The sequence below is a fragment of the Saprolegnia parasitica genome (assembly GCF_000151545.1).
Source record: "Saprolegnia parasitica CBS 223.65 unplaced genomic scaffold supercont2.52, whole genome shotgun sequence".
Classification (NCBI taxonomy): Eukaryota; Oomycota; class Saprolegniomycetes; order Saprolegniales; family Saprolegniaceae; genus Saprolegnia; species Saprolegnia parasitica.
The window spans coordinates 174,002-195,772 of NW_012156446.1; the positions used below are offsets into that span (position 1 = coordinate 174,002).

A 21,771-nucleotide genomic window follows, 5' to 3' on the forward strand; every position below is an offset into this window, starting at 1 on the left:
GACGTCGGTGTCGGCGTCGGTGTCGGTGTTGACGTCGGTGTCGGCGTCGGTGTCGGCGTCGGCGTCGGTGTTGGCGTCGGTGTAGGTGTGGGCGTCGGTGTGGGCGTCGGTGTGGGCGTCGGTGTTGGCGGGATGAAAACTGGGTTTACGGCCACGGGAAAATTGGCTGCTTTTGGCTGCCCCTTGGCCGTGTAGTAGCCAAAGTACGTCTCAAACGGCTCGGGTTGCGTCTTGTCGTCTGCGCGCGGATCAAAGAACGTGTACCAAAACGCTTCGCCGCCGCCAGCCGCCGGCGACCACTGAACGAGGCCGTTGTAGAAGCCCATTGCGTTCGCGAGGCTGGGCACCACGGTGGGCGTCACCGTCGTTAGGTTGTTGCCGGCCGTGGCGTACCCTGTCTCCGTCAGCCGCAGCTTTGATGCTGGGTACACCTTGAGCATCTCGTTCCAGAGAGCGTCAAGGATCGCTACCGGCTTGTTGACGTCGTACCCGCTACTGAAGAACGGGTAGATGTTGACGCCGATGATGTCCGACGCATTTGCAAGCGCCACCATATTGGCTCGGATGTCGGCGTTGAGCCACTCGGAGACGCGTTGGACGGTCCCGACCTGGACGTTGACGGTCCCGTTGGAGCGCCGGGCAACCTCGGACTTGATGTACTGCATCTGGTCCGTGATGTACGACGTGGTGTAGATGCCGTACGGCACGACGTTTTCGTTGCCGACGAGAATCGCCTTGACGGTCGCTGGGTAGTTGACAGCCCCCACGATCGCAGCCTCGACTTGGTGACTGTACCAGGCCTCGGATGTCATGTAGACACCGAGATAGAGCGGGACGTTGTGGGCAGCGGCGATTGGCGTCACGTCGACGCCATAGTACGACGAGTAGTACGTCCGCACAGCGTGGACGAGCGGCTGCATGAGCGCGAAGTCGTCGTGCATACCGGCGCTGAGCGTGGTGTAGTTGAAGAGACTCGGGTCGTTGAGTGGGTACGCATCGAGGTGAAAGGGCGAGTAGCAAGCACTCGGAAGAACCGCGGACGGCGCCGCGACGGCAGCCGTAAGACCCGCAGCTACCAACGTCAAGAGAGACTGGAGCATGGCGTTGCAAAATCAAAACTACGATTGAGGGCCGAGCCCTTGCCACTCAATCTGATGTGTCCGGCTGTTTCGGTCGTGACCAGTTGGAAGCTGGACTCGAGGATAATCAAGCAGCATCCCCGAGCCTCATTTCGTCCACGAGCAAGAACAAAAACACCATGATCCTCCCCCGCGCCAGCAACCCAGATCCTCCCTCGAGGTCCCCATTAGGTTTACGTCTAGTTTGCTGTGAGCTTGGTTGATCGATAGCTCTCAATTGTTTCTCGTCGACGCGCACCGGTCTCCCATAGTGACCGGACGACGTGATTACCGGCCAGAGTGATAGGGGGACCATTGTAATGCCTTGGTATCTTTCGTGCCAGAACTGATAGAGCTACTCACTGTATGTGCGATGGTCCTGTTGCTTGACGCAGGCGTAGTTGGACTGGCCAAAGTCTGGTGTCAGCATCACCTGCATATCTGGTGCGCGGGATTTACATAGAACACAGATGCTAAGGATGTTTAATCCATATACACCGCACGCCGACTCAGTGGTACGTACTATTATAGTAGGCTACGTACCACTAGTCTCAGACGGTTGAAGGTTGCCGTCCCATCATGGGAAGATGATCGATGATTGTAACACACACCTTTCGTTACAACCAACGTGGGCCGAGTCCTTTGAATGGTGCTGGACAATTCTGGCCTGATCCACCCTCACCACACAACTTTATAGACAAAACGTTCTGGCCGCCCACATATTTGGATTCGTTTCCGACGCTATAGCTATGGATATTCGTGTGTCATCCCCTTGAAACACAATCATGCGAGGTATCTCGGCTGAGGCCAATTTCTCGCACGACTGGTGTGTGTGTGGAGCCAAATCCATACGCAACCATATTGAAGATGGTCAAGGCTCCATAAACAGGTCCGTCGGACTTGTTACGCCGTCTCGCTGTCATTGGCTTCGTCCTCGTCGTCCGTCTCGTTGGGCTTCATTGTGGCGTACACGCGTCTACTCCGATGTGAGATCAATCGCTGCTACACCACGACCTGTAGATGGTCGGTTTGTCCTCGTTGAAGGCCGCAATCCGCTTGGCTTCGTCGCGGTTGAGCGCGTAGCTGATGATGCGGTCCTACACACGGCATTTACAACTGCAAAAGACATTGAACTATCGCACTTGGATGGGCACGTGGCGCTTGGGCGGGAACTTTTGCGCGACGTTTTGCACAAATTTGTGCCACATGCCGTCGGACGCAATGAGGTTGGGGCGGCGGACGGCGCTCTCGGGCGCCACGTCCGAGGGCACGAGCAGCGACGGGCCCAGCGGCACCTCATCCTTTGTCATTGGCACGTTCTCCTCGAGGAGCGACGCCGTTTCGCCCGACCGAAGGAACTCGAAGAGTGCGTACATCTGGTTCATCTGTGCCAAGTACGGCACGGTCGACTCGTGCAACGGTGCCCCCAGCAACGACTCGTGGTACTACAGCCATAGAAAATGCCACGCTGCAATCCATGGTGTCCAACGGACCTCGTCGTAGTTGTAGTTGAGGTCCAGGCGCGAGAGCACCCACTTGACGCGCCGCAAGAGCCGCTGGTCGTCCTCGGCACGCACTTGCATGTGCTCTTGCAGGACGCGCGCCTCGTTCGCGGCGGCCTCGGCGGCCTGGTCGTCGGCCGTTCGGGCGATGTGGAAGTGCACGACGTCGCTGAGTTCGCCGGCAAGGACGCTCTCTTGACTGTACAAGCGCTCGATGCGCTTGATGCTGCCAGGGTGGATGTCGCGGACAGCGTTGAGCAAGCTCTGTGTGCGCGCGATCTGCTGCTCCGCATTGTGCATGGCAAACCTACCATAAACTAAGAACGTAGTGCGCGATGGCACATCGCACCGCGTGGCCTGGGTCTCAAGCACGAGCTTTTCGAGCTCGGCCTCTTTGGCCGCGAGCCGCGCTTGCTCGTCCGTAAGCGCCGTTTGGAGGTCGGCGATCATCGACTGGTATTGTAGCGCGTTGGCCTCGAGCGAGAGGCAGTACATCTTTTGCTGCTCGAGCGTCGAGATGAGCTGCACGCGGGTGTGGATGCCCTCGACGTGGCCAAACATAGTTTGGTGTTTCCAGACGCGGAAAAACGAGTACGCCGTGTGCCGCGCCTGGCGGCGGTGGTACGCGCGGATCAAGTTGGCCTGGGACGTATGGCGCTGCTTGCGCCGGACCACGTAGAGCACCCACGCTTGGAACGGCACCTGTACGCAGCGTCTGAGTGCACCCAACTTGGACCCTGCCTACCTGGAAGACGCGGTGGCAGTAGCTGCGCCACTCGTCGATGACCGTGCCCCGAAGCGAGTGCTGGTACGCCGACCGCACGCGCCACAGGAGCAACATGTGCCGCAGTGACCGGCGCGCGGCCAGCTCGTACCGCTTTTGCACCTGCATTTTGCAATATTGATACACTGATACTTACTTGAAACAAATACCGTCTTGAGGCGGCGGTTGAGCTGGCCCCACGCGCGCAAATGCTTGGTGAGGACCGTCCGGCGGTAGTGGTACTCGATGCGGCGGATGTTGTAGTGCTGCGGAAAGCGCTCAAACGTCCGCTTCTCGTTGAGCTTTTGAATCTCGCGCTCGAGTTGAAAGTTGCGAAAGTGGGCGACCCACGCCGTGGCGACCTTGCGCACCATCGACGTCTCAAAGTGTGTGTCGGCCTTGAGAATGTTGGCTTGCAGCGGCAACCAAACGCAGTCTCGCAGGAGGCGAAAGTACATGCGCCGCTTGTGGTACACGGACCGCTCGCGGATGATTCGAATCGTGTCTTTCTGCAGCTCGTCCTTGACCATTTCCTGGGAAATGACGCGGTACCTAGCACAATCCATGAGCTTTGATATCAATGGTCTTCCAAGCTCACCGCTGAAGGAGCTCGAGGCGTTCTCGGCACTTGGCGTACCGCCCGCGGTAGGCCTCAAGCACGTGCTTTCGACTGCGGGGCCCAATCGCGACGGTCTTCCAGCCGAAAAACATGCTTCTGAGGAGCGCTGCCATCTTGACCCGGAAGCGCGCTTCGACCTACTTCGATGTTTATACGAGGCGCGAGGATGTGCGGAGCGTACCTGCTGGTGGCGCTGGCGGCGGACCGGTCGCGTGAGCACCACGACGTCGTGGAGCTGCTCGAGGAAGACGCCGAGCGTCCGGAGGCGCGCGCGCTCCCGCATCGCGTCCACGGCCGCATCCGCGCGGTACACGCGGAGCGAGAAGCGCGCGAGGCTGTCGACAAAGGCGCGCGCGCACTTGTGGCGCCATCGGCCGAGGAATCGCATCGCGCTGCGGTGGCGCTTCCGCACGAGGTACCCGCGAACGGCCGCGACCATGACTGTCGCCGCGTGGCTGCGCTTGTTCTCGGTGGACGTGATGTCGAAGAAGACGCGGTCGAGCCGGTGCACGGTCGCGTGCATCTCCTTGACGGCGTGCGTGACCTTGGCGGCCATCTTGGGGTCCGTCTCGGGGTGCGACAGCGGCCGCATCTGCGTCACGGCCGCGAGCTCGGCCTCGAACGGATCCTGCTCCAGCACGTGGTGGTGGTCGTGCGCCGCCTCGAGCGTCTCCATGCGTTCAGTCAGCGTAGCTAGCTGGTGTGAGAGCGCTTGAACGGTCACGTCTCCAAAGGCCGAGTACGGCGCGTCCAGCATGCCCGGGGGTGGAATCAGCGTCGGCGCCGTCGCGACAGGTCGCCGGCGCGCCCGCGTCGGGCGGTTGCTGGCGGCCTGCGCTGTCGCTGGATGGGCATCTACAAGTGCGCGCGGTAGTATGAGGTCGGGCTACGAGGTGCTTACGGGGCGTAAAGGTCTTGCGCGTCAAGACGACCTCCTCGATCGTCTTCTTGTTGGGCGGGAGCTTGGCGGGCCGAAGCACCATCGGAAATCCTCAACCGTCGCGCTGCCACCATGTGAATAGCTTATCTAGTTCTAATCTGCATTAAAAATGGCACATTTAATCACTGTATTCGGCATAAATGTACTGACCAAGCGAATAAACAACCCGCACCACCCAATCACAGTCGCGCACGCCCGATCCACGTGCCATTCATAAACGGCTCGTGTCGGCGTCGCAGCGACTCTCTGCTTGTACCACAGCATCCGCGGTCTGCGCTTGAACGTCGTCTCTACACCAGTAGCTTTACTATCTTCTGTACTAGTAAACATCACCATTTCTGGACGTACAGGAGAGCTTTCACCCACTGCCGCAGTGCTCGCATGCCCGCCTCGTGCTGGTCGGTGACCAGCGCCGTGTATTGGCAGACCATATCGTGGCAGTCAATCTCGACAAGGTGGCGCAGGTGTTGTCGGGTCAAGTTACGCAGCGTCACCTTTTGCTGGCGATGGGCTACCTACAGTATCAACACTTCTCTCACGCAGCTCGAGCACCAGCGGCGCGAACCTCGAGCGCGACGCGCTGCCGAGAGACGAGCATATCGCGGCGGGTCTCCCACAAACGAGGCTCGTCGAGAGGCTTGTGCATCTCTATGTCCACTTGCGCGCGCAGGCGCTCTTCGTACGTCGCGTGCTCGGCTTGAATACGCTTCTTCGCGCTCTCTAGTGCGTGGTTGACGTGGAAGCGCTCATGGTCGCCCCATCCTTGCTCTCTCGCAGCGACGGGACAGTCTACTGCATCCATAGTGAGCCGCATGTCGATAGGAGAATGATTCGACGCTGAAGCACGGCTTGGTCGCGTGTATACAGCTCCAGAGCTTGGATGCCTTGATACGGTGACTGCCTGCTACTGCCAAGTGAGGTTTCCAGCGCCATCCAGTCGGACGCACCAAACACACTGGCAATTCCGGCGGTACTCTGTATAGAGGTCATCTGCGACGCGGTCGAGCTTGCACTGGAACGTGCTGCAGAGAGCTTGCAGCTGGCTCATGGTCTCTTGGGCTTGGGCGCTCCGATGCTGCTTTTCGTCGTCCAAGACAACGGCGTCAATGCGATCTGCGACGTGGCTCCACTCGAGCATCGTAGCTGAATGTATCGGAGCGATTGACATGTTGAACACACTGATCCTGTCGGCAGAGAAAAGGATATTTGCTGCGGGCGACATAGTCGGACTCTTTCTGTAGTAGCTTACGAAGCTCCTTGGAGGGTACGAGCGGCGTCTCCGCCTATAAGCACTGATTGACAAGACCAGGCACTTTTAGCACCTTGGTCTTGGCAGCGCGGTACTGGACCTCATGAAGCGCTTGTTGGTATTCCTCCTGCGACACGATACTCCTAGCGAGCTGTGCACCCGTACTCCGTCTACCTCGAGGTCGTCGCACGCAGCGAGGCAGCGTTGCTTCCACACGTCCACGTCGGTCATTTCGAAACTGACACGCATCAAAGTATAGTAATGTCATAGTTATTATAGATTACGGCGCAGCGTAGGGCCTGCGAGGGCCAAGAGGGTTTCTGCGATCGCTAAGAGCGTTGGCGGCGTCTCGAGCTTGGCCTTCTTCGCGGGGCGTTCTTGCGGCGTCGGGAGCAGCAGCAGCGGCGCCGCCTTTGGGAAGCGAGGCGAAATCTTAGCCAGCGCGAGCTTGCCGTCGTCGCCAAACAAAGACTTGGGCAGCGCGGGTACGAGCACCTTGACGGCGCGGCGCGACGGCTGCTCGTTGGGCATCGATGTGCGCACGTGAAGCTGCTGGCGATTCAGGAGCTTGGAAACGATGAGGAGGTCCACCTGCGTCTCGCGGATGTGCTCCAGGCACATCTGCGTCTGCAGCGCGGGGACGTACGCCGAGAAGACGAGCGCTTGCTGGAAGGCGTCCAGCGCTTGGTTGAGGTAGATGGCTCGGTGGCTTTCTTGGCCAAGGAGCGCCGCCGCTGTCGAGCGCATCGTTTGGCCGTGGCGCATGAGGTCGAGGAACTTGTTGACCTCGGGCGGATCCTGGCGCCGGCGCTTGGCGGCTACCTGGGTAGACGGCGTCAGCAGCCGTGAGGGCGAAGCCACCGACCGTACCTTGCTCATGGGGTTCCGGACCAACGAGTGTCGGTCGACCCTCTTCTTGGCAGTTCGAAGTTCATTTCCACCAATCGCAAGCCAGGAATCTAATTAAGCTTGGAATTGGTATGGGCATGATACCAACACTCGGATGCAAGAGTGATGGTAGGATACCTGTTTTTGTCAATTAGATGCCTTGTCACCATCACGCGGCGACGATTGGCCAAAGGCCCGTGATTTAAGCCAATGGGCACGGCGTACGGAGGCATCCAACAAGATCGGCGCTGGCAGGGGCCGCCCCTCGATTGACATTGGCTCATTCACGCCACCTCAACACCATCACGGAATACAGACTCTACGAGAGGCGAAGAGAGCAACCGGGTCATTCATGGCTTGCGCTCAGAGGCGGAAATTAGGCTGGCGAGCCTGCGTTGACCTACATTCCCAATCGTAGGGACGACCGCAAAAAGGTAGAAAAAACCAGAACTTATCGGTACTTGCAGGGGAATTTTGCACACGTGTCAGCTTCTGCAAAGCATTCTTCGTCGATGAAGTACTCGGGAATACCACGGAGCAAGTGCGGTGGCGATCCAACGGCCCGTGCTTGATGTTGAACACGGCGAAGCGCTTTGATTGGTGCACTTCATTTTATCCGCACCAATGACACGCGAGATACAAGGAGCCCGTCCAAACCGTCATGTGAATTGATGGATTTCGCTCTCGTCAGAGTGCTCGTACTCGGCAGCGTGGCTTTCTATTCGCTAGGTAGTTTGAAAAACGTCACTACATTTCCATTCATAAAAAGCACTTTAGACAGTTAATTTCATCACTTTCCTGGCGCGAAAGTCCATTTTTGTCAAGCATACTAACGATACGCACAGTCTCCATCGTCGCCGCGACATGCCTTCGAGTTGCACGACAGATCGCAAAAGTAGTTTCCCCAGTGCACAAGTGCGCACGTCGCGTCACAGGTCGCACCACAGTACGAGTGTCCGATATTCCCGTCGCACCACGGGGTGCCTCGGAGGTTCATCGTGCCGCTCTCAATGGCCTTCATGGCAATCGGCGACGGCGGCACCGTCGTGATGAGCGTGTGGTCCAGTGAGATGAGCGCTTTTGGGTGTGCTTCGAGGAAATCGATCGGAAACTCGGAGATCGGGTTGCCGTCGAGGTAGACGCGGTCCAGCAGCGGGAGTTTGGCAAGGAATTGAGGGACCGTCGAGATGTTGTTGCCGCTCAAACGAGCCTCTGCAAACTGGCATAGGTAGCCACGACGTCCGGGATGGCGTCGAGGGTCGTGTTGGAGAGCCAGAGCGCATTCACGTGCTGCCAGGCGGCCCAGACGTCTGGTGAAATCGTGATCGGCGCGCCAAGTAGATGGATGGCAATAACGTTCGGTGGCGGCCGCTGCAACGCCAACGGCACACGTGTGAGGCGGCTGTACCGAATGTAAACGATGGTGAGTGACGGTGGATACGCGGTGACTGGAATGTCACCATGTCGGAGAACTCGATGCTGTACGAGTAGAGCTGGGGGAAGGACGACAGCGTGTGCGCCGGCAATCCCGTCGCCAGCGAGCAGTGCACCGTGTGCAATATCATAAGCTCTTTCCCCAGCAGCGCCGGCGTAAAGTACGAGGCGACGTCGGCGGTCGTTGGTTCTTCATGGCAGTTGACTCGGGCGTAGTTGCAGGTGCAGGCCGACGCAAACCACGGCTTTGTCTCGTACCGGCAGTGGCTCGGACATGGGCTTGCCCGCAGCACCGCGTGCAACGTCGCCGCCGAGACACCGACGCAGACAAGGCCGTTGAACAGCAGGAGACGCCGGAGGATGCGTGTCGGACGAGGCTTCTGGTCCGTGATGGGCTGCATGTGAATCATACTGCCGGGGCGGGCGACGTCCAGAGCGCCGCGCAGTGTACTGCAGACGACGATGCTGGGACAGATGGCCGTGATGGCCTTGAGCGGCGACGTCGCAAAGAGTAGGCGCACAGACGTCAAGTAGTTGGCGTACCAGTTGAAGTCGTGGCCTTGGCTCTGGTTGGTGAAGAGGAGGAAGTGCACCAGCGGGAGCACGACTTGACAGAGCGGGAAGCCGACGGAAAGCCCGCACGCAAAGAGTGAGTCAACGAGGCCGACGACGACGAGCTGTGGGCGAGACATGCCCTCACGCGACAGCAAGGACGCGATCGTGATGCCGTGCAGCACGAGGCAGAAGCTGTATGCCCACGCGACGCGGTAGTCTGTGAGCGTCTTGGCCATGACGAAGGCGAAGAAGGCCTCGCACACCAGCGATCCCGAGTGGCCGAGGCCCAGCAGGAGCCGCAGCGGCATGTGAAAGCGAGAGGGTGTCGGTAACGGCTGCACGCTGTCCTTGCGCGTGGTCAAGCGACAAGGCACCATCGAGAAAAGGTAGAGTGCCGCAATGGCGAAGAAGATGGCGCCGTAAGCGCGCGGAGCCGTGGTTTGCGTGATGCGCGTTTGGATGTCCGTAAAGCTAAAGAGGATGAGACCGAGGAGAGCGAAGTAGATGAGCCCAACGACGAGCTGCAAGTAGACGATGACGAAGAGAGCGACGCGCGCCGAGAATCCCCACGCAACGGCCACGGACACATCGTGCTTGTAACTGGCCATGCGTATGCGCTGAAGGGAAGCACTTTCGCATCTGCCGTTGGAACCCACCGGACCTCGTCCAAGAATAGGGTTGCTAACATCACGTGCCCGTAAATACAGGGTGGTCATTTTGAACGCAGCGACTGGTTGCCGATGGAGGGCTGGCTGCTGGGGAGTAAATACTGCCTTGGTGAGAAATCTACCAGTTCGGCTAGGATATTGGAGTGGTACTGCAGTGCAAGTGAAGACAGCGCTGCCCAGCCCGCAATATGGAATCGGAACACAACAGTAGTGCCTTAGCCACGCGATTACTTGTCGCCGAGCGGGAGGTAGTCGTCGGTCGAGAGCATCATGAGCAGATCCGAGTCGAGGAGTGAGTAAATCGGCGTGATCTCTGCAAGGACAAAGAGGGCAACGAGGAGCATCGACTGCATCGAGACCGTATCCTTCTCCGTGTTGAACCAGCCCTGCACGAGCCTGTTGTGACTCTATGTGGAGCATAGTACACGGTACCTTGGTGAACGTCAGCAGAATCATGACGCTGTACAGAATGCGCCCGAGGCTCCACACGAGCGCGACGCGCCCGACCTTGGAGAGCTTGGCCTTGGCGTGCACCGACTTGTACGGAAAGCCCGAGAGCGTCACGGAGAGGTACATCCACGTGCCGAGGATGATGGCAGGCAGCGCCAAGTCGGCGGCGGCGACCGTGTCTACGCCCATCCTCAGTGCACAATTTAAGCCAGAAACGTACAAAAGATAAGCGACGGGATCAAGGCGAGGCGCGTGCCAGCGTCGTTGTCAAAGATGCCAGCGATGGCGCCGTCTTCCTTGAGGAAGAGAAGCCCGTAGAGCACGACCTGCGTGAGGTACAGACCGCCGTTGAAGATGAGGTAGAAGACCATCCACTTGCGGTGGAACTGATCGGCCGAGAACCAGTGGCGGCGCGACGACTGGAAAGTCTCGGCCCAGAGCAACACGACGAGGAGGTACGCCGACACGAAGAGGTAGTCGGGCAGGTTGAAGAGGACGGCGACAACCTACCGCACATTGGAAGACGTCCTATTGGCAACGCCATGAACCTTGTTGTAGAAGGAGAGGTCCGACTCTTCTGCGTGCGGCGTGTCGTCCGGGACCTGGAAGCGCGCGCTCAACGGCGACAAGGACGCATCCGTGTGCTGAAAGTCGAGGAAGCACAGCGTGGTGAACGTCGCCGTGCGGAAGAGACAGCCGAGCGAGATGGTCATGAGGAGGAGCTGCGTCGTGCGGGACATGGACGCATTCTTGTGCCGCGTCGCGTAGAGCTTGGAGACGCTGATGAACGTCATGAGCATGTAGCAGAGCGCGAGGAAGTAGGAGGCCATGGCCAGCCCCGAGAGGAAGAGCATCGCCATCGTATCTATCGCCGCCCGTCCTTCGACCTTTCTGCGGCTGCGCCCAATGGCCTTGCGCCGATTTTTAAGCAGCCAATGGCATCGCGTCGATCAAATCACTTGTTTTTGTATACTGAGGATGACAGCCTTCCAGGCCGAAGACGCCGCCGGACACGCAGCAGGACACTCGGACGGACCATGCGGCGGGACTCTGTGTGTAGCTCTGCGGCGTGGTGGCAGTGCCTCTTCTTACCGGTCCTTTGCGTCGACGTGGCATCGTTACGTCGTCTGCGGCAAATGTCAATTGACGTTTTTGGGTGCGAGCCACTTGGTTTGTTCAGCGCTGGGTGGTGGGATTACTACACCTTAAATACGACTAGGCTAGGCTACAACGCATATCCAATCTATGCGGTGTTGCCCTGAAAGGACGCGAGATACGTTAGGTCCAATGGCGCCTCGGTCGGCCGGCGGGGTCGATGGTACTGCGGCGTGAGCCAGCCGCTCTCGCACGACATGCGCCGGGGCGTCCGGTGCACAGTCGGGGACTTGGTGTCGGACTCGACGGTCGACGCCTCCGACTCGAGAAGCGTCTCCCGGGTGGGCACCTTGGCGCGCGCCTTTGCGCCCGCGCACGCGAGGCAGATGGCCACCCGGACGCGCGGCTGCCAATGTCTTTGCAGCCGACGCAGAGCGGCTTGGCGCACCCGACGCACGCGGCAAAGTTGTTGGCGCGCTCAAAGCTTGACGGCTTGGTGAGGCACATGGAGCAGCGCTCAAATAGCTTCTTGAGCGACGCGCGAACCACCGTGTCGAGGTGCTTGACGCTCTGCGCGCGGCGCGTCGTCATGTGCGACCCAATGTACGCCGACACGCTCTTCCAGTCGACGTCAACCACCGAGCTCGCATGGAGCACGAGCGGGTCGCTGGACTCGACGACGACAATGCCCCACGTCCGGATATCGACGCGAACGTAGCTCGCGTTGGGTGTCGTTGTCGGGAGCTCGTGCGACGTGAGGTAGCGCGCGACGCCGCGCCGGCCATGGCCGTCCGTGAAATGCTTGAAGCACTCGATGTAGGTAGCGTCGCGGTCGCGCATGAAGGGCACCGGCGCCTTGAAGATGCCGTAGCGCAGCTCGACCTGCAAATGGTTGCTCTCGATCGTCTGCAGGAGCGTCGACTTGTCAACGTGCACGTACGACGCCGCGGCGGCCGCATCGCTGGGTGACGCGAGGAGGCGGCCGACGTCGTCGAGTGGCGTCGGGAGCCGCAGTTGGCAGCGGCAGGCCTCGTACGTGTGGGTGACGGGCGGCTTGCCGCCCGCGGTGGCCCACGCAATGAGTTCGTTGATGCCTTGGCCCGCGGTCGCAAGAATCGCGCTCTTGTCAACGATAGCTGCCATCGTCTTGGTGAAATCCAAAATGGCAACGAGGCGGCTCCGTTCCATATCTGTCGCAGACGGCGTGTAATATTGAACGTGATAGGCCGCACGTACTGTAGTATGCTGTATGGCGCCGGCGACTGCCGTGGGAGCTGCCGTGGGACGCCCGCGCGTCAGGTCGTGGACCCATGAGGGCCGTAGCGCTACGAGCGCTGAAGCCGGCGCTGCGCTCGCCGCGGGCGGGAGGGTGGACCGTGGGACTCCAGAATAGATCCCAAGCGTGCTGGGGAGAAGCCGCGGCAAGCGTGGCGCCAGCACGAGCGCTGACCTTCGGTACCGTTCGCGAGTCGTATATCGGGCAGCTACATTTGCACGTACCTCACACGCGCGCCGCAAGGTACCGGTACTTGGCGATGGCCGCGGCACCACCCACGTGACTTCGCACCGTGCGGTATCTGTCTGGCTTGGAGCGTCGAGTCATCGTCGCAAAAAAATGCGCCCTTGCCCGTGGGACCGCCACGTCACGGACGAAACCGAATACCTGGTGTGGCGCGAAAGAAATAATGCCACAACTGCGCCACCCACGGCCACCCGCATCGCATCTCGAGGGCACCGTGGTATCGCTACGACGTCAGAACAGGTCGCCTCTGCGAGCGCAGCAGCCATACCGGTAACCATAACCCGACGTTCGTGTTGCAAAGGTTACTGCGATAAATACGATGGCGCACGTCGATGACTACTCCTGTACTGTCGACACCTTGTAGGCTGAGACATACGATAGGTCCAGGCCCGTGCCGCGGGGACGACGGTGGTCTTGGGGCGTGAACCAGCCGCTCTCGGCGCCGGCTTGCCCTCGGTTGGCATGACGACATGTTTGTGGCGACCGCGCGTCGCCTGCAGACCCCACGGTCGACGCCAAGTCAGACGCAACGCGAGACGGCCGCGTTGGTGGGCGGGGCGCGCGCGGGTGTCGGCAGATGACGCACACCGGTGCAACGTCCGCGGTGCGGCAGCGGGTGCAGAGAGGCTTGCGGCACACTTGGCACGGCACCAGCCGCGGTCCGAGCTCAAAGATCGTGGGCTTTACGTGGCAGAGGCCGCATCGGTCCTTGAGCCGCTTGCGAAGCAGTGCGGGGAGCTGCTTGATGCTCTGGGCGCGGCGCGACGTCATGTGGGACGCGCCCCACGCAGGCATCTGGCCCTTCCAGTCCACGTCGACGATCGCGCTGGCGTCCACGACCTTGGGGTCGGAAGACTCGAGGAGCACGAGACCCCAGTTGCGCACGTCGGCGCGAATGTAGCCGGACCGGTAGTCCATGGCGCGCAACGGGTACGACGTGATGAAGCGGGCAAAGCCCCGGCGGCCACGGCGGTCAACAAAGAGCTGCGAGCTCTCGAGGTAGCACGCGTCGCGGTCGCGCACAAACGGAATCGGCGACCGGAAGACGCCCCACTTGAGCGCGACCTTGGCGTTTACGGTCGTAGCTTCATAGAGGATGCGCGCGTTGTCGACGCCGAGGTACGACGACGGCGCCTTGTACAGATCGACCACGTCGTCAAGGCTGTGGCAGCGCTCGAACACGAGCTGCTGCCGGCAGACCTCGGAGGCCCACGTCGGCGACCGTGGCACGTGGCTGTTGGGCGGGAGGCCGTCCGCCCACGCCACGAGGTCTGCAAGGCCGGTGGTCGCTCGCTCCAGGAGGCGCGTGCGCTCGGTGGCGTTCAGGTCGATCGACATCGGCGCGTTTCGGGCAAAGATAAAAACTGAGGCTGTCGAGCGCCGCCACCTCAAACCCACCCAACCTTGAACTACGGTACATGGCGCTCTGCAGCAAGTATTCGGTGGCGCCAAAGAAGCCAGCAGTCCATACGAAGCGGTGGTCGGTCGTTCTCCATCGCACCGAGCAGCCACTGGTTGGTTGCGTTGCAGATTCGATCTACGTTGCCTCCCGCTCGATGGCTGATCGGTGGGAACCGGCGGCGACGGTGGCATCCAGCGCGCGTCCCAGCAAGCAGTCTTCGTGCTAGTGGTCGCCATGCAGAGTACATGTAGTAATAAGAGAATCGTAGCCAGCTGCATCCTGCGTTCTATGAGGTACTTGAAGAGGTTGTTACTTCCGCACAGCACTAGTATAACACCGTTCGAATACCTTGATGCAACGTGATATTATCGTGTGGCTAACCGTGCAGAGCTAGACCGTGACTCTGGCATTCGTGGGACGCGCGCGTAAATCTGAGAGATATCACCCGACACTTGCGCACGGCGTCCAACACTCATACATGTTGAACAACAGATGTTGCAACAGAAGTTCGCCGGGTGAGATTTGGCATTGCGATGATTATCGACTTGTGCACTGTAGGAGCAAAGGGCGACCACCCTCTATGCTGCATTCGGCCACGCTTCACGAGCGCATTAGGAAGTCCACCATATCTTTATAGTTGCATGTAAGAACTCATTTCAACAGCACTCATGCTGCCCATGCTGGCCACTCGTTGCGGGATATTAGCACCCAGGTTGCCACCACACCTAAATGCTGTCGGAGAAGAGCCTGGTCAGAAGAATTAGACGTTTACTATGAGTTTCAAGTTCAAGTCCTAGGCGCTGGCTTGGCTTTGCTGGGCTGCCAACGATCGCTGAATCTCCGCCACGAGCCGTCGCTGGTACTCGAGGGACGCCATGAACGAAGGATCAACGCCCGTCGCGTTCGTCGGTTCAAGCGGGTTACTTGCCGAGACGTGGGCCAGAGCTTCTTGAAACACTTGGTTGGTCACTGCCGTATCGCCGTCTAGGAGGCAGTCGTCAACCGCTTGCTGATATAGAATGAAAGACATACGCAAGCCGCGATAGCTCTCGAGGAGCAGCGAGATGTCCGAGGGCGTCGAGTTCAACACGAAGCCGTTCGCGTCGTATTCGTCAGGGTCAGCGCCACGTCCATCGACTCTTGCGTGCTCGAGCCTATACACTGCCATGAGTTTTCTGGGTTGCGTGCACGTAGACTACGTACTCGTGCGCCGCATGTCATCGTCGGAGCCCTTCCAGCTGATGTTTGTCTGCGACGGTAGTCGCGATGCTGTAAAGCACGCTTTGCAGTACGCCGCCTTCTCAATCGGGTGGCTTGTTTCGGACGTCACTGGACGCGCGATCGCAACTGGCTGCGGGACGACCACGGTGCACTTTTTACACGCCACCTAAGATACACCGCTGCCTCAACCGGGGCCAATGCAGTCGAAGAAGGGTCGTACGTGACCACAGAAGCGGCAGCTTTGCCACCGCTTGCACTGAGTCAAGCACACGTGGCACGGCTGGGACGACCTACAGCGTACTTGCGCCGTTAGCATGGTTCCCTGGCTGGCGAGAGCCTACGTTGGGTCGCGGGGCCGGTGCTGCGGCGCCGGAGGAGCCTCCACGAGCCGACGGAGGCGAGCAATGTCGGAAAACGTCGCGGCGTTCAGCGCGTGCTTTTGCGCTGTCCGCTTGTTGAAGAACCACGGCGGGATCTTGCCTTGGGGATTGAGGTGGCCGACGATGCTAAACTGGACGCGGCCGTTCGGGAGCTCCGAGAAGACCCACCCCATCTCGTACGAGAACCGAACGACGTTGTGCAGTGGTGGAAAGGCATCTGCCTCGATCGAGTGACGGACTTGGTACAGCGTTCGCACACCGTCCTCGACTGTCGTGCCCGACAGCTAGGTACAAATGAGTGTTGTGCGATGTGGTGTCGGAGCAGTACCTCGGCGTAGACGGTGTCGCGCGGCTGGAACATGGCGTGAAGCTGCACCCGCGCGTACTTGATACCAAACCAACAAAACGGGTCGTCCAGTGTCTTGGTGTCGGCGACCTGGAGGACCGCGCCGTCGAGGAAGCTGTGCTTGTACAGCAAGGCCTGCACCGTGCGATGGGCCTGCGTCGTCGACGCGTAGAGTCCCTCGGCCATCTCATCGAGCGACGCATCGCAGTGGCCAAGGATGACGAACTCCATAAAGGACGAATTCGGGCAGGAGCGTTGGAAGGCCTGGAAGCCGTGCTTGGTCATCGCGAGCTTGTAGCCCTGGCTCTTGAGGTACGTTGGGTGGCGGCGCTGGTTCTGTGCCGTGGTCGTCGCGCGCGCAGCGATCGCTTGCGTCGTCGAGCGATGGAGCGCCAGGTCGGCGGCCGAGAGCAGGCGAAAGTCGTCCATGCTGATTCGAAACTGGTGCTTCTGTCGTGCGATGTTGCCAATTGCGCTGGCTCCGTATGTACACACGAGACACCATCTGCGACATGGCTGTCAATTTGTCGTGGCTTGACACAGCACCACCGAAGACGATCAGCTGGCGACCTCAAGTAGGTGTGCTTACATTTGACCTTGGAGGTTCGGTTTGGCGTTGTTATTTCCAAACAACCCTTTCTTCGCCCATTCCAACTGCCGTGCACGCTGCTGTTGGTGGCAGAAGATAGCACTAATGATTTCGGCGCCCCTCAATGTTCTGATTATAGTGGGTACGAGGACGCCGGGTGGCGACCAAGATGGAACAGTTTGCGCCGCCAAGCCGGAAGAAGCGACGAGCGTTGGCAGTTGACGTCTTGCCCTCAATTGATCTCCATTGATGATGATATAACGTCTCGCACGTTGTGGGGAGTGGGTCGCAAGGGTGAATGAAAAAGCATTCGATTCACGTTCGTCGGGGGGCAGGACGCCCTCTCTTCACGTGACGCCCACGGTTCGGTACGTCGGTGGGATGCGAAGAACACACTCTCTCTGCATGGCAAATGCGCCGGGCTTCTGGGTTAGCTACTCCCAGAGCCACTCCCATGCTTTACTGCGTTCTCGAGGCGTCGCCACGTTCCAAGGCGTAAATGTATAGTCCAATCGCCGCTGAAACGACCAGAGTACATGGCCACGGCAGTTGCAGTGGCAACCAAATGACATGCGTACAGGATTAAACGGATCCAATCAAACAAACGCGTCTGATTGTGAAGCATACCACAGTGACCTTAAAGGGTACGACCAGTATCCTTGCCGTGTTCTCTCAGGCGCGATGTCGTTACAACATCAGCATCGCAGGGCACCAAGTGCTTTTGCGGCAAACTGCATCAGCAGAGAGAACATCGCTTTGGTCATGAGTACGGTTTGTGCTCAGCAACCTCGTGACGTTCGTTGAAGTCGAGCAACAGCCACGATATCGGCTCGTCAACCTCCGCTGCGCATGTCACCCACCACCTATGCGTTAGTGTCAAGTCGTTCCGGCTCGACCTTAAGGTCAACAACGACAAGCGCAGCGAGCAGCATCGCGCGCTGTGTTAAAGATACATGTAGTTCGCTCCCTGCGGCCCAAACGAGAGCGAAAAGAATGAAAAAAAGGTGCAAAATGAAAAAATCGACCGTGATGGGACTCGAACCCACAACCCCCTGATTAGAAGTCAGATGCGCTATCCATTGCGCCACACAGTCCCAGTTATCGTTACCGATTTTATATAAATACAAGATGTTATTGGTTGTTTTGCCGTTAAATTACGCCGTGATTGAAAATAGGTTTTCTCTCGTCGACCGAACATTGTTCATTGCAGCCTATCGTTGGCGAGCAACGCTTTTTTGCACTTGGTGTGTAGAACATTGTCGATAGCTTGATAGACAGATCATGTGCACGTTTTCCGGGTTGGTGCGCAGGACGGTTCGTGGGCTGGTTGAAGTTCGCGCCTGATTTGGCGGGAATGCCTAGGACAGCGCTGGCGAAAGCCTAATTAGAGCCGGTGGTCATAGCGCATTCTGCAAGATGAACCTGGATACGCTCAACGCGACGCTGCCTGCCGAGGCGCGCGTCCGCTGCGTCGAGCACCCGGTCTTTGGCGTCTCGCTCGTCGCGACCAAGGCCATCGCTGTCGGCGACCTCGTCTGGGCCGAGGAGGCGGCGCTCGTGCGGCCCGGCTCGTCGCTCCTCGACTACGTCAAGCTGCTGCGCGCCCACGACGCCTCGGCGCTCGCGGCAATTCTCTCGCAGTTCATGACGCTCTCGTCCGAGGCCATCGACTCGGACCCGCTCTTTAGCACCATCAAGACGTACTGCGACGCGCTCAAGAAGGCCGACCGCACGCTCGTGTGCCAGCTTGTCTCGGCGTTCGAGGTCAACGGCCACGGCCTCAACGGCGAGATCGCAGGCCTCTTTCCCATCGCGTCCAAAGCCGCGCACTCGTGCAGCCCCAACGTCGTGTACCGGCCCGTGGGCGCGCAAGGCATGACCTACACGGCCATCAAGCCGATCGCTGCCGGCAGCCTCATCTTGTACTCGTACATTGCGCGCGAGAAGCTCGGGTACCCGAGCCACGTGCGCCAGGCCTTTCTGCAGCAAGCCTACTACTTTACGTGCGGCTGCGATCGCTGCAGCGCGCCCGACGACATGCGCCCGCTGCCGTGTCCCGCCTGCGCCGCGCCGACGCTTCTCTACAACCCGGTCGTTCCGCAGTGGGCATGCGCGAGCTGCGCCGTTGTGACGCCCGAGGCGGCGCTCGGCGACGTCGTCGCGGTCGAAGAGGCGATCGAGAACCAAGTGCTGGCCTTTGATATCGACCCGGCCACCGCGACGCCAGACCGTGTCCGACACGTGCTCTCGATGCTCGAGGCGATCGCGGCGCCGAACCACTGGGCCGCCATCTACCTCTGGCGCATCCTTGTCGAGATGTCGCTGCCACCATCTACGGAGCATATGGCGCCGCCCCTGCCGATGGCCACGGTCAAGGCCATGACCATGCGCATCGCGCGCTGGTGCGACCAAGTGCTCGCGAGATACAACCCCGTCTCGGCGGCGATGCTCATCTTTACGTACCGGTCCGTGCTCTACAAGCTCTGCGACCGCGAGCCCCAAGTGCTTGCTTTGCTCACGCGCCTGTACCCGTACTTTCGCCTCAACTTTGGCGCCAACGACGAAGACGTGGTCGAGTGGCGCGGGCTCGTGCTGACGTCGGACGTGGCGGCCGCCGAGCTCTCGCACTGCGCGGCGTGCGCGGCGCCTGGCACTGGCGCGCTTGCGTGCGCGCGCTGCAAGTGCGTGGCGTACTGCTCCAAGGCGTGCCAGGTGCGCGACTGGAAGGACGGGGGCCACAAGGTCGCGTGCCGCCAGCTCTCGGCGCAGTGTTACATCGTGTCGTAATTCAACAAGTACTACCGGTACTAACTAGACGGTGAGAAAGACCTGGCGGCGATGGAGGAGCAGCGCAACGCCGATCCAGCTACGCAGCGCTCTGCTTTAGAAATGCCGTTGTAGAGGTCGCACCTGAGAGCACCGAGGAGCGCCGAGAGCATCGAGAGCGTGTGCGTTGGCTCGACATCGTGCTTGAAGCCAAAGGGAAAGTGATCTTGGAGCAACTCGTGCTAGTCGAAAATCCCATGAAAATCAAAAATGTCAAGAAGGCAGCGTCGTACACCGAGGTAGAGAACGATGGGGTTCATGCCTGCTTGGAGGAACGGGGCGCCCGTCCATAGCTTGAACGTGTCGACAGCAAGAAAGAGGTAGAGCAGAAGGAGACTTGCGAGGCTCGACGTCCCGAGCACGAAGGAGAGGCTCCAGAGGTTCTTGTTGAGTGGCACCCAGCCGTCGTTGAGTTGGCCTTGGGAGAGCACGAGCGCTCCGAGGCCGAGACAAAGGCTCAGGAGCACGAGACGCAGCGCGCGTTGCGAGTAGACGAGCGACGCGTCAGCGAGAAAGGCCGTCGCGACTTGGAACCCGAGGAAGGTCGTGAAGGCCACCATGAGCCAGTTGAGCGCGCCTTCGGGGTCAAACGCGCCGGTGTGGTACACGTCCTTGGTCGTCGGGCTCTGAAAGATGTGGTTGTCGCCAAAGAGGAAGACGTCCACGGCCTTGTGGGCCCCGCCAGTGCAGTTGGGGTAGCGCCCGTCGTCGCCAATGCCACCGGCGCCGAGGTACCCCGTCGGACACCCTCGGACCGGCAACAGGAAGACGAGGACGCTCTGGACTGCCACGATGAGGAGCATGACCAGCCACTGCAGGAGCATCTGGCGTCGGGGATCGGTCGAGAGCGACGACGCGAGCAGCAGCACCATGGCCACGATCCAGTACGCTACCCCAAACGACTGCAGCACCCCTAAATACACAAAATATGTATCAAGTTGAAAATTGAAAATGGAGTACCGGGAATGCGCCAATGGGCGAGGTCAAAGCCGTTGTTGAGGAAGAGACCGAGCGCAAAGAGCTTGGCACTGCGCAGCGTCACGGTGCGAGCAAAGGCCGCGGGGTTGCCCAGCTTCTTGACGAGGCCGATCGCCATGGTCGCACCCATAATCCATGCAAACCTAAGAACACATAGTACGTACATCCTCCTGCATTTTCTGGGACGTACCAGGGAAAGCAGAGGTCGGCGACGGTGAGGCCATTCCACGTGCTGTGGTTGAAGTACCAGTAGTCGCCACCACCATAGTTGACAAAGATCATGGTGAAGATCGTAATCCCGCGGAAGACGTCGAGGCAGACGACGCGGGGCGGCCTATTGGCGGGTCGTGCCGGCTCGAGGAGCGGCTGCTTGTCGTCGTTCTCGTCGTCGTCTTCATCACTACAATAGATAGTACATGAGCGCGACGCATTCATCAATACCATGCTTCAAACCGCAGAGAGGCGAGGTGTTTGGCCCAAAAGAACCGGACAGGACCGCTAACGATCCAGAGGCCGAGAAGACCCACGAGAATCGGGAGCAAGAGCGACGTCGCCCCTGCACGCACGAGCTCGATGGACACGTGGACGTCGCCAGAGTCGACTTGCTGCCCGAGCATCGAGTAGGAACTGTACTCGCTAAAGTGGTACCAACTGCGCCAGACCCGCGCAACGCATGAGCGAGAAGCCATGATTGCAGCCTGCACGTACCGAGCGGTTGTCGCCATAGAGCTCCAAGATCATGGAAAACTTGGCGTCGACGTGAAACGTGTAGTTGGTGTTGGGCGACAGGGCGACGCAAGACGCGTTGGTCGGTGCGCACCCGGCGGGACGCAGCGGCAGCGGCGTGCACTACGACCACGTCGGCGCTACTCGGTGCCACCAAGTCGCCTACCTTGTAGCAGTCGTCGGACGCCCAGCGCAGCACGAGGTCGTCGGACGCCCAGCGCAGCACGAGGTCGTCGGCGCTTCCTGGCGCAGCGGTTGCCTCGGTGTAGCGGAACGCGAGGCTGGCTTGGTTCATCGCCTGTCGAGAAGGAAAGTGTGGCCCGATGATGCGCCGGCCAAGATCGCGCGAGAAGGCCATTGGCTAAAATGCTGACCTGGGTCGTCCACCAGCTTTGGGTGCATTCTTTGAACGCGCGCTGGATTGGACAAAAAGGAATCCATTCCGTTTACGCGCAGGCGAGCAAGCACCACGAGCCGTGCTTACTGATGCCTACAAGTAC

General features: G+C 59.8%; 10 protein-coding genes and 1 non-coding gene across 11 annotated transcripts; 1 reads left to right on the forward strand and 10 right to left on the reverse strand.

Moving 5' to 3' along the window:
* Nucleotides 1-2,110: 2,110 nt before the first annotated feature.
* On the reverse strand, nucleotides 2,111-4,994 carry SPRG_10171 (hypothetical protein; the record flags this gene model as incomplete). The annotated part of the gene is made up of 9 exons (XM_012349316.1): nucleotides 4,904-4,994; nucleotides 4,184-4,857; nucleotides 3,982-4,139; nucleotides 3,554-3,935; nucleotides 3,366-3,506; nucleotides 2,970-3,322; nucleotides 2,612-2,927; nucleotides 2,261-2,563; nucleotides 2,111-2,215 (listed from the first exon to the last, which is right to left on the reverse strand). The coding sequence occupies exons 1-9, from the start codon at nucleotides 4,983-4,985 to the stop codon at nucleotides 2,111-2,113; spliced, it is 2,514 nt and encodes an 837-aa protein (XP_012204706.1). The 5' UTR covers nucleotides 4,986-4,994.
* A 277-nt stretch (nucleotides 4,995-5,271) lies between these two features.
* SPRG_10172 (hypothetical protein) lies at nucleotides 5,272-6,422 on the reverse strand (the record flags this gene model as incomplete). Its single annotated transcript, XM_012349317.1, has 7 exons — nucleotides 5,272-5,457; nucleotides 5,508-5,731; nucleotides 5,779-5,843; nucleotides 5,890-6,085; nucleotides 6,192-6,225; nucleotides 6,265-6,318; nucleotides 6,366-6,422. 7 exons carry the CDS (start codon nucleotides 6,420-6,422, stop codon nucleotides 5,272-5,274), a joined length of 816 nt encoding a protein of 271 aa, XP_012204707.1.
* A 42-nt stretch (nucleotides 6,423-6,464) lies between these two features.
* On the reverse strand, nucleotides 6,465-7,070 carry SPRG_10173 (hypothetical protein; the record flags this gene model as incomplete). The annotated part of the gene is made up of 2 exons (XM_012349318.1): nucleotides 6,465-6,989; nucleotides 7,062-7,070. The coding sequence occupies 2 exons, from the start codon at nucleotides 7,068-7,070 to the stop codon at nucleotides 6,465-6,467; spliced, it is 534 nt and encodes a 177-aa protein (XP_012204708.1).
* Nucleotides 7,071-8,705: 1,635 nt separating this feature from the next.
* SPRG_10174 (hypothetical protein) lies at nucleotides 8,706-9,676 on the reverse strand (the record flags this gene model as incomplete). The annotated part of the gene is made up of 2 exons (XM_012349319.1): nucleotides 8,706-8,718; nucleotides 8,748-9,676. 2 exons carry the CDS (start codon nucleotides 9,674-9,676, stop codon nucleotides 8,706-8,708), a joined length of 942 nt encoding a protein of 313 aa, XP_012204709.1.
* Nucleotides 9,677-9,948: 272 nt separating this feature from the next.
* Nucleotides 9,949-11,098, reverse strand: SPRG_10175 (hypothetical protein). Its single transcript, XM_012349320.1, has 4 exons — nucleotides 10,735-11,098; nucleotides 10,407-10,692; nucleotides 10,169-10,365; nucleotides 9,949-10,122 (listed from the first exon to the last, which is right to left on the reverse strand). Exons 1-4 carry the CDS (start codon nucleotides 11,044-11,046, stop codon nucleotides 9,964-9,966), a joined length of 954 nt encoding a protein of 317 aa, XP_012204710.1. The 5' UTR covers nucleotides 11,047-11,098; the 3' UTR covers nucleotides 9,949-9,963.
* A 255-nt stretch (nucleotides 11,099-11,353) lies between these two features.
* Nucleotides 11,354-12,430, reverse strand: SPRG_10176 (hypothetical protein). The gene is made up of 2 exons (XM_012349321.1): nucleotides 11,711-12,430; nucleotides 11,354-11,687 (listed from the first exon to the last, which is right to left on the reverse strand). The coding sequence occupies exons 1-2, from the start codon at nucleotides 12,422-12,424 to the stop codon at nucleotides 11,430-11,432; spliced, it is 972 nt and encodes a 323-aa protein (XP_012204711.1). The 5' UTR covers nucleotides 12,425-12,430; the 3' UTR covers nucleotides 11,354-11,429.
* A 709-nt stretch (nucleotides 12,431-13,139) lies between these two features.
* On the reverse strand, nucleotides 13,140-14,141 carry SPRG_10177 (hypothetical protein; the record flags this gene model as incomplete). The annotated part of the gene is made up of 1 exon (XM_012349322.1): nucleotides 13,140-14,141. The coding sequence occupies one exon, from the start codon at nucleotides 14,139-14,141 to the stop codon at nucleotides 13,140-13,142; it is 1,002 nt and encodes a 333-aa protein (XP_012204712.1).
* Nucleotides 14,142-15,763: 1,622 nt separating this feature from the next.
* Nucleotides 15,764-16,612, reverse strand: SPRG_10178 (hypothetical protein; the record flags this gene model as incomplete). Its single annotated transcript, XM_012349323.1, has 2 exons — nucleotides 16,135-16,612; nucleotides 15,764-16,090 (listed from the first exon to the last, which is right to left on the reverse strand). The coding sequence occupies exons 1-2, from the start codon at nucleotides 16,579-16,581 to the stop codon at nucleotides 15,764-15,766; spliced, it is 774 nt and encodes a 257-aa protein (XP_012204713.1). The 5' UTR covers nucleotides 16,582-16,612.
* A 1,150-nt stretch (nucleotides 16,613-17,762) lies between these two features.
* Nucleotides 17,763-17,835, reverse strand: SPRG_30144. Its single transcript has one exon. It is a non-coding gene; the product is annotated as a tRNA-Arg (tRNA).
* A 296-nt stretch (nucleotides 17,836-18,131) lies between these two features.
* SPRG_10179 (hypothetical protein) lies at nucleotides 18,132-19,528 on the forward strand (the record flags this gene model as incomplete). Its single annotated transcript, XM_012349324.1, has 1 exon — nucleotides 18,132-19,528. Exon 1 carries the CDS (start codon nucleotides 18,158-18,160, stop codon nucleotides 19,526-19,528), a length of 1,371 nt encoding a protein of 456 aa, XP_012204714.1. The 5' UTR covers nucleotides 18,132-18,157.
* Nucleotides 19,475-21,575, reverse strand: SPRG_10180 (hypothetical protein). Its single transcript, XM_012349325.1, has 8 exons — nucleotides 21,438-21,575; nucleotides 21,194-21,394; nucleotides 20,999-21,150; nucleotides 20,736-20,945; nucleotides 20,528-20,688; nucleotides 19,801-20,480; nucleotides 19,652-19,749; nucleotides 19,475-19,607 (listed from the first exon to the last, which is right to left on the reverse strand). The coding sequence occupies exons 1-8, from the start codon at nucleotides 21,564-21,566 to the stop codon at nucleotides 19,553-19,555; spliced, it is 1,686 nt and encodes a 561-aa protein (XP_012204715.1). The 5' UTR covers nucleotides 21,567-21,575; the 3' UTR covers nucleotides 19,475-19,552.
* Nucleotides 21,576-21,771: the final 196 nt, after the last annotated feature.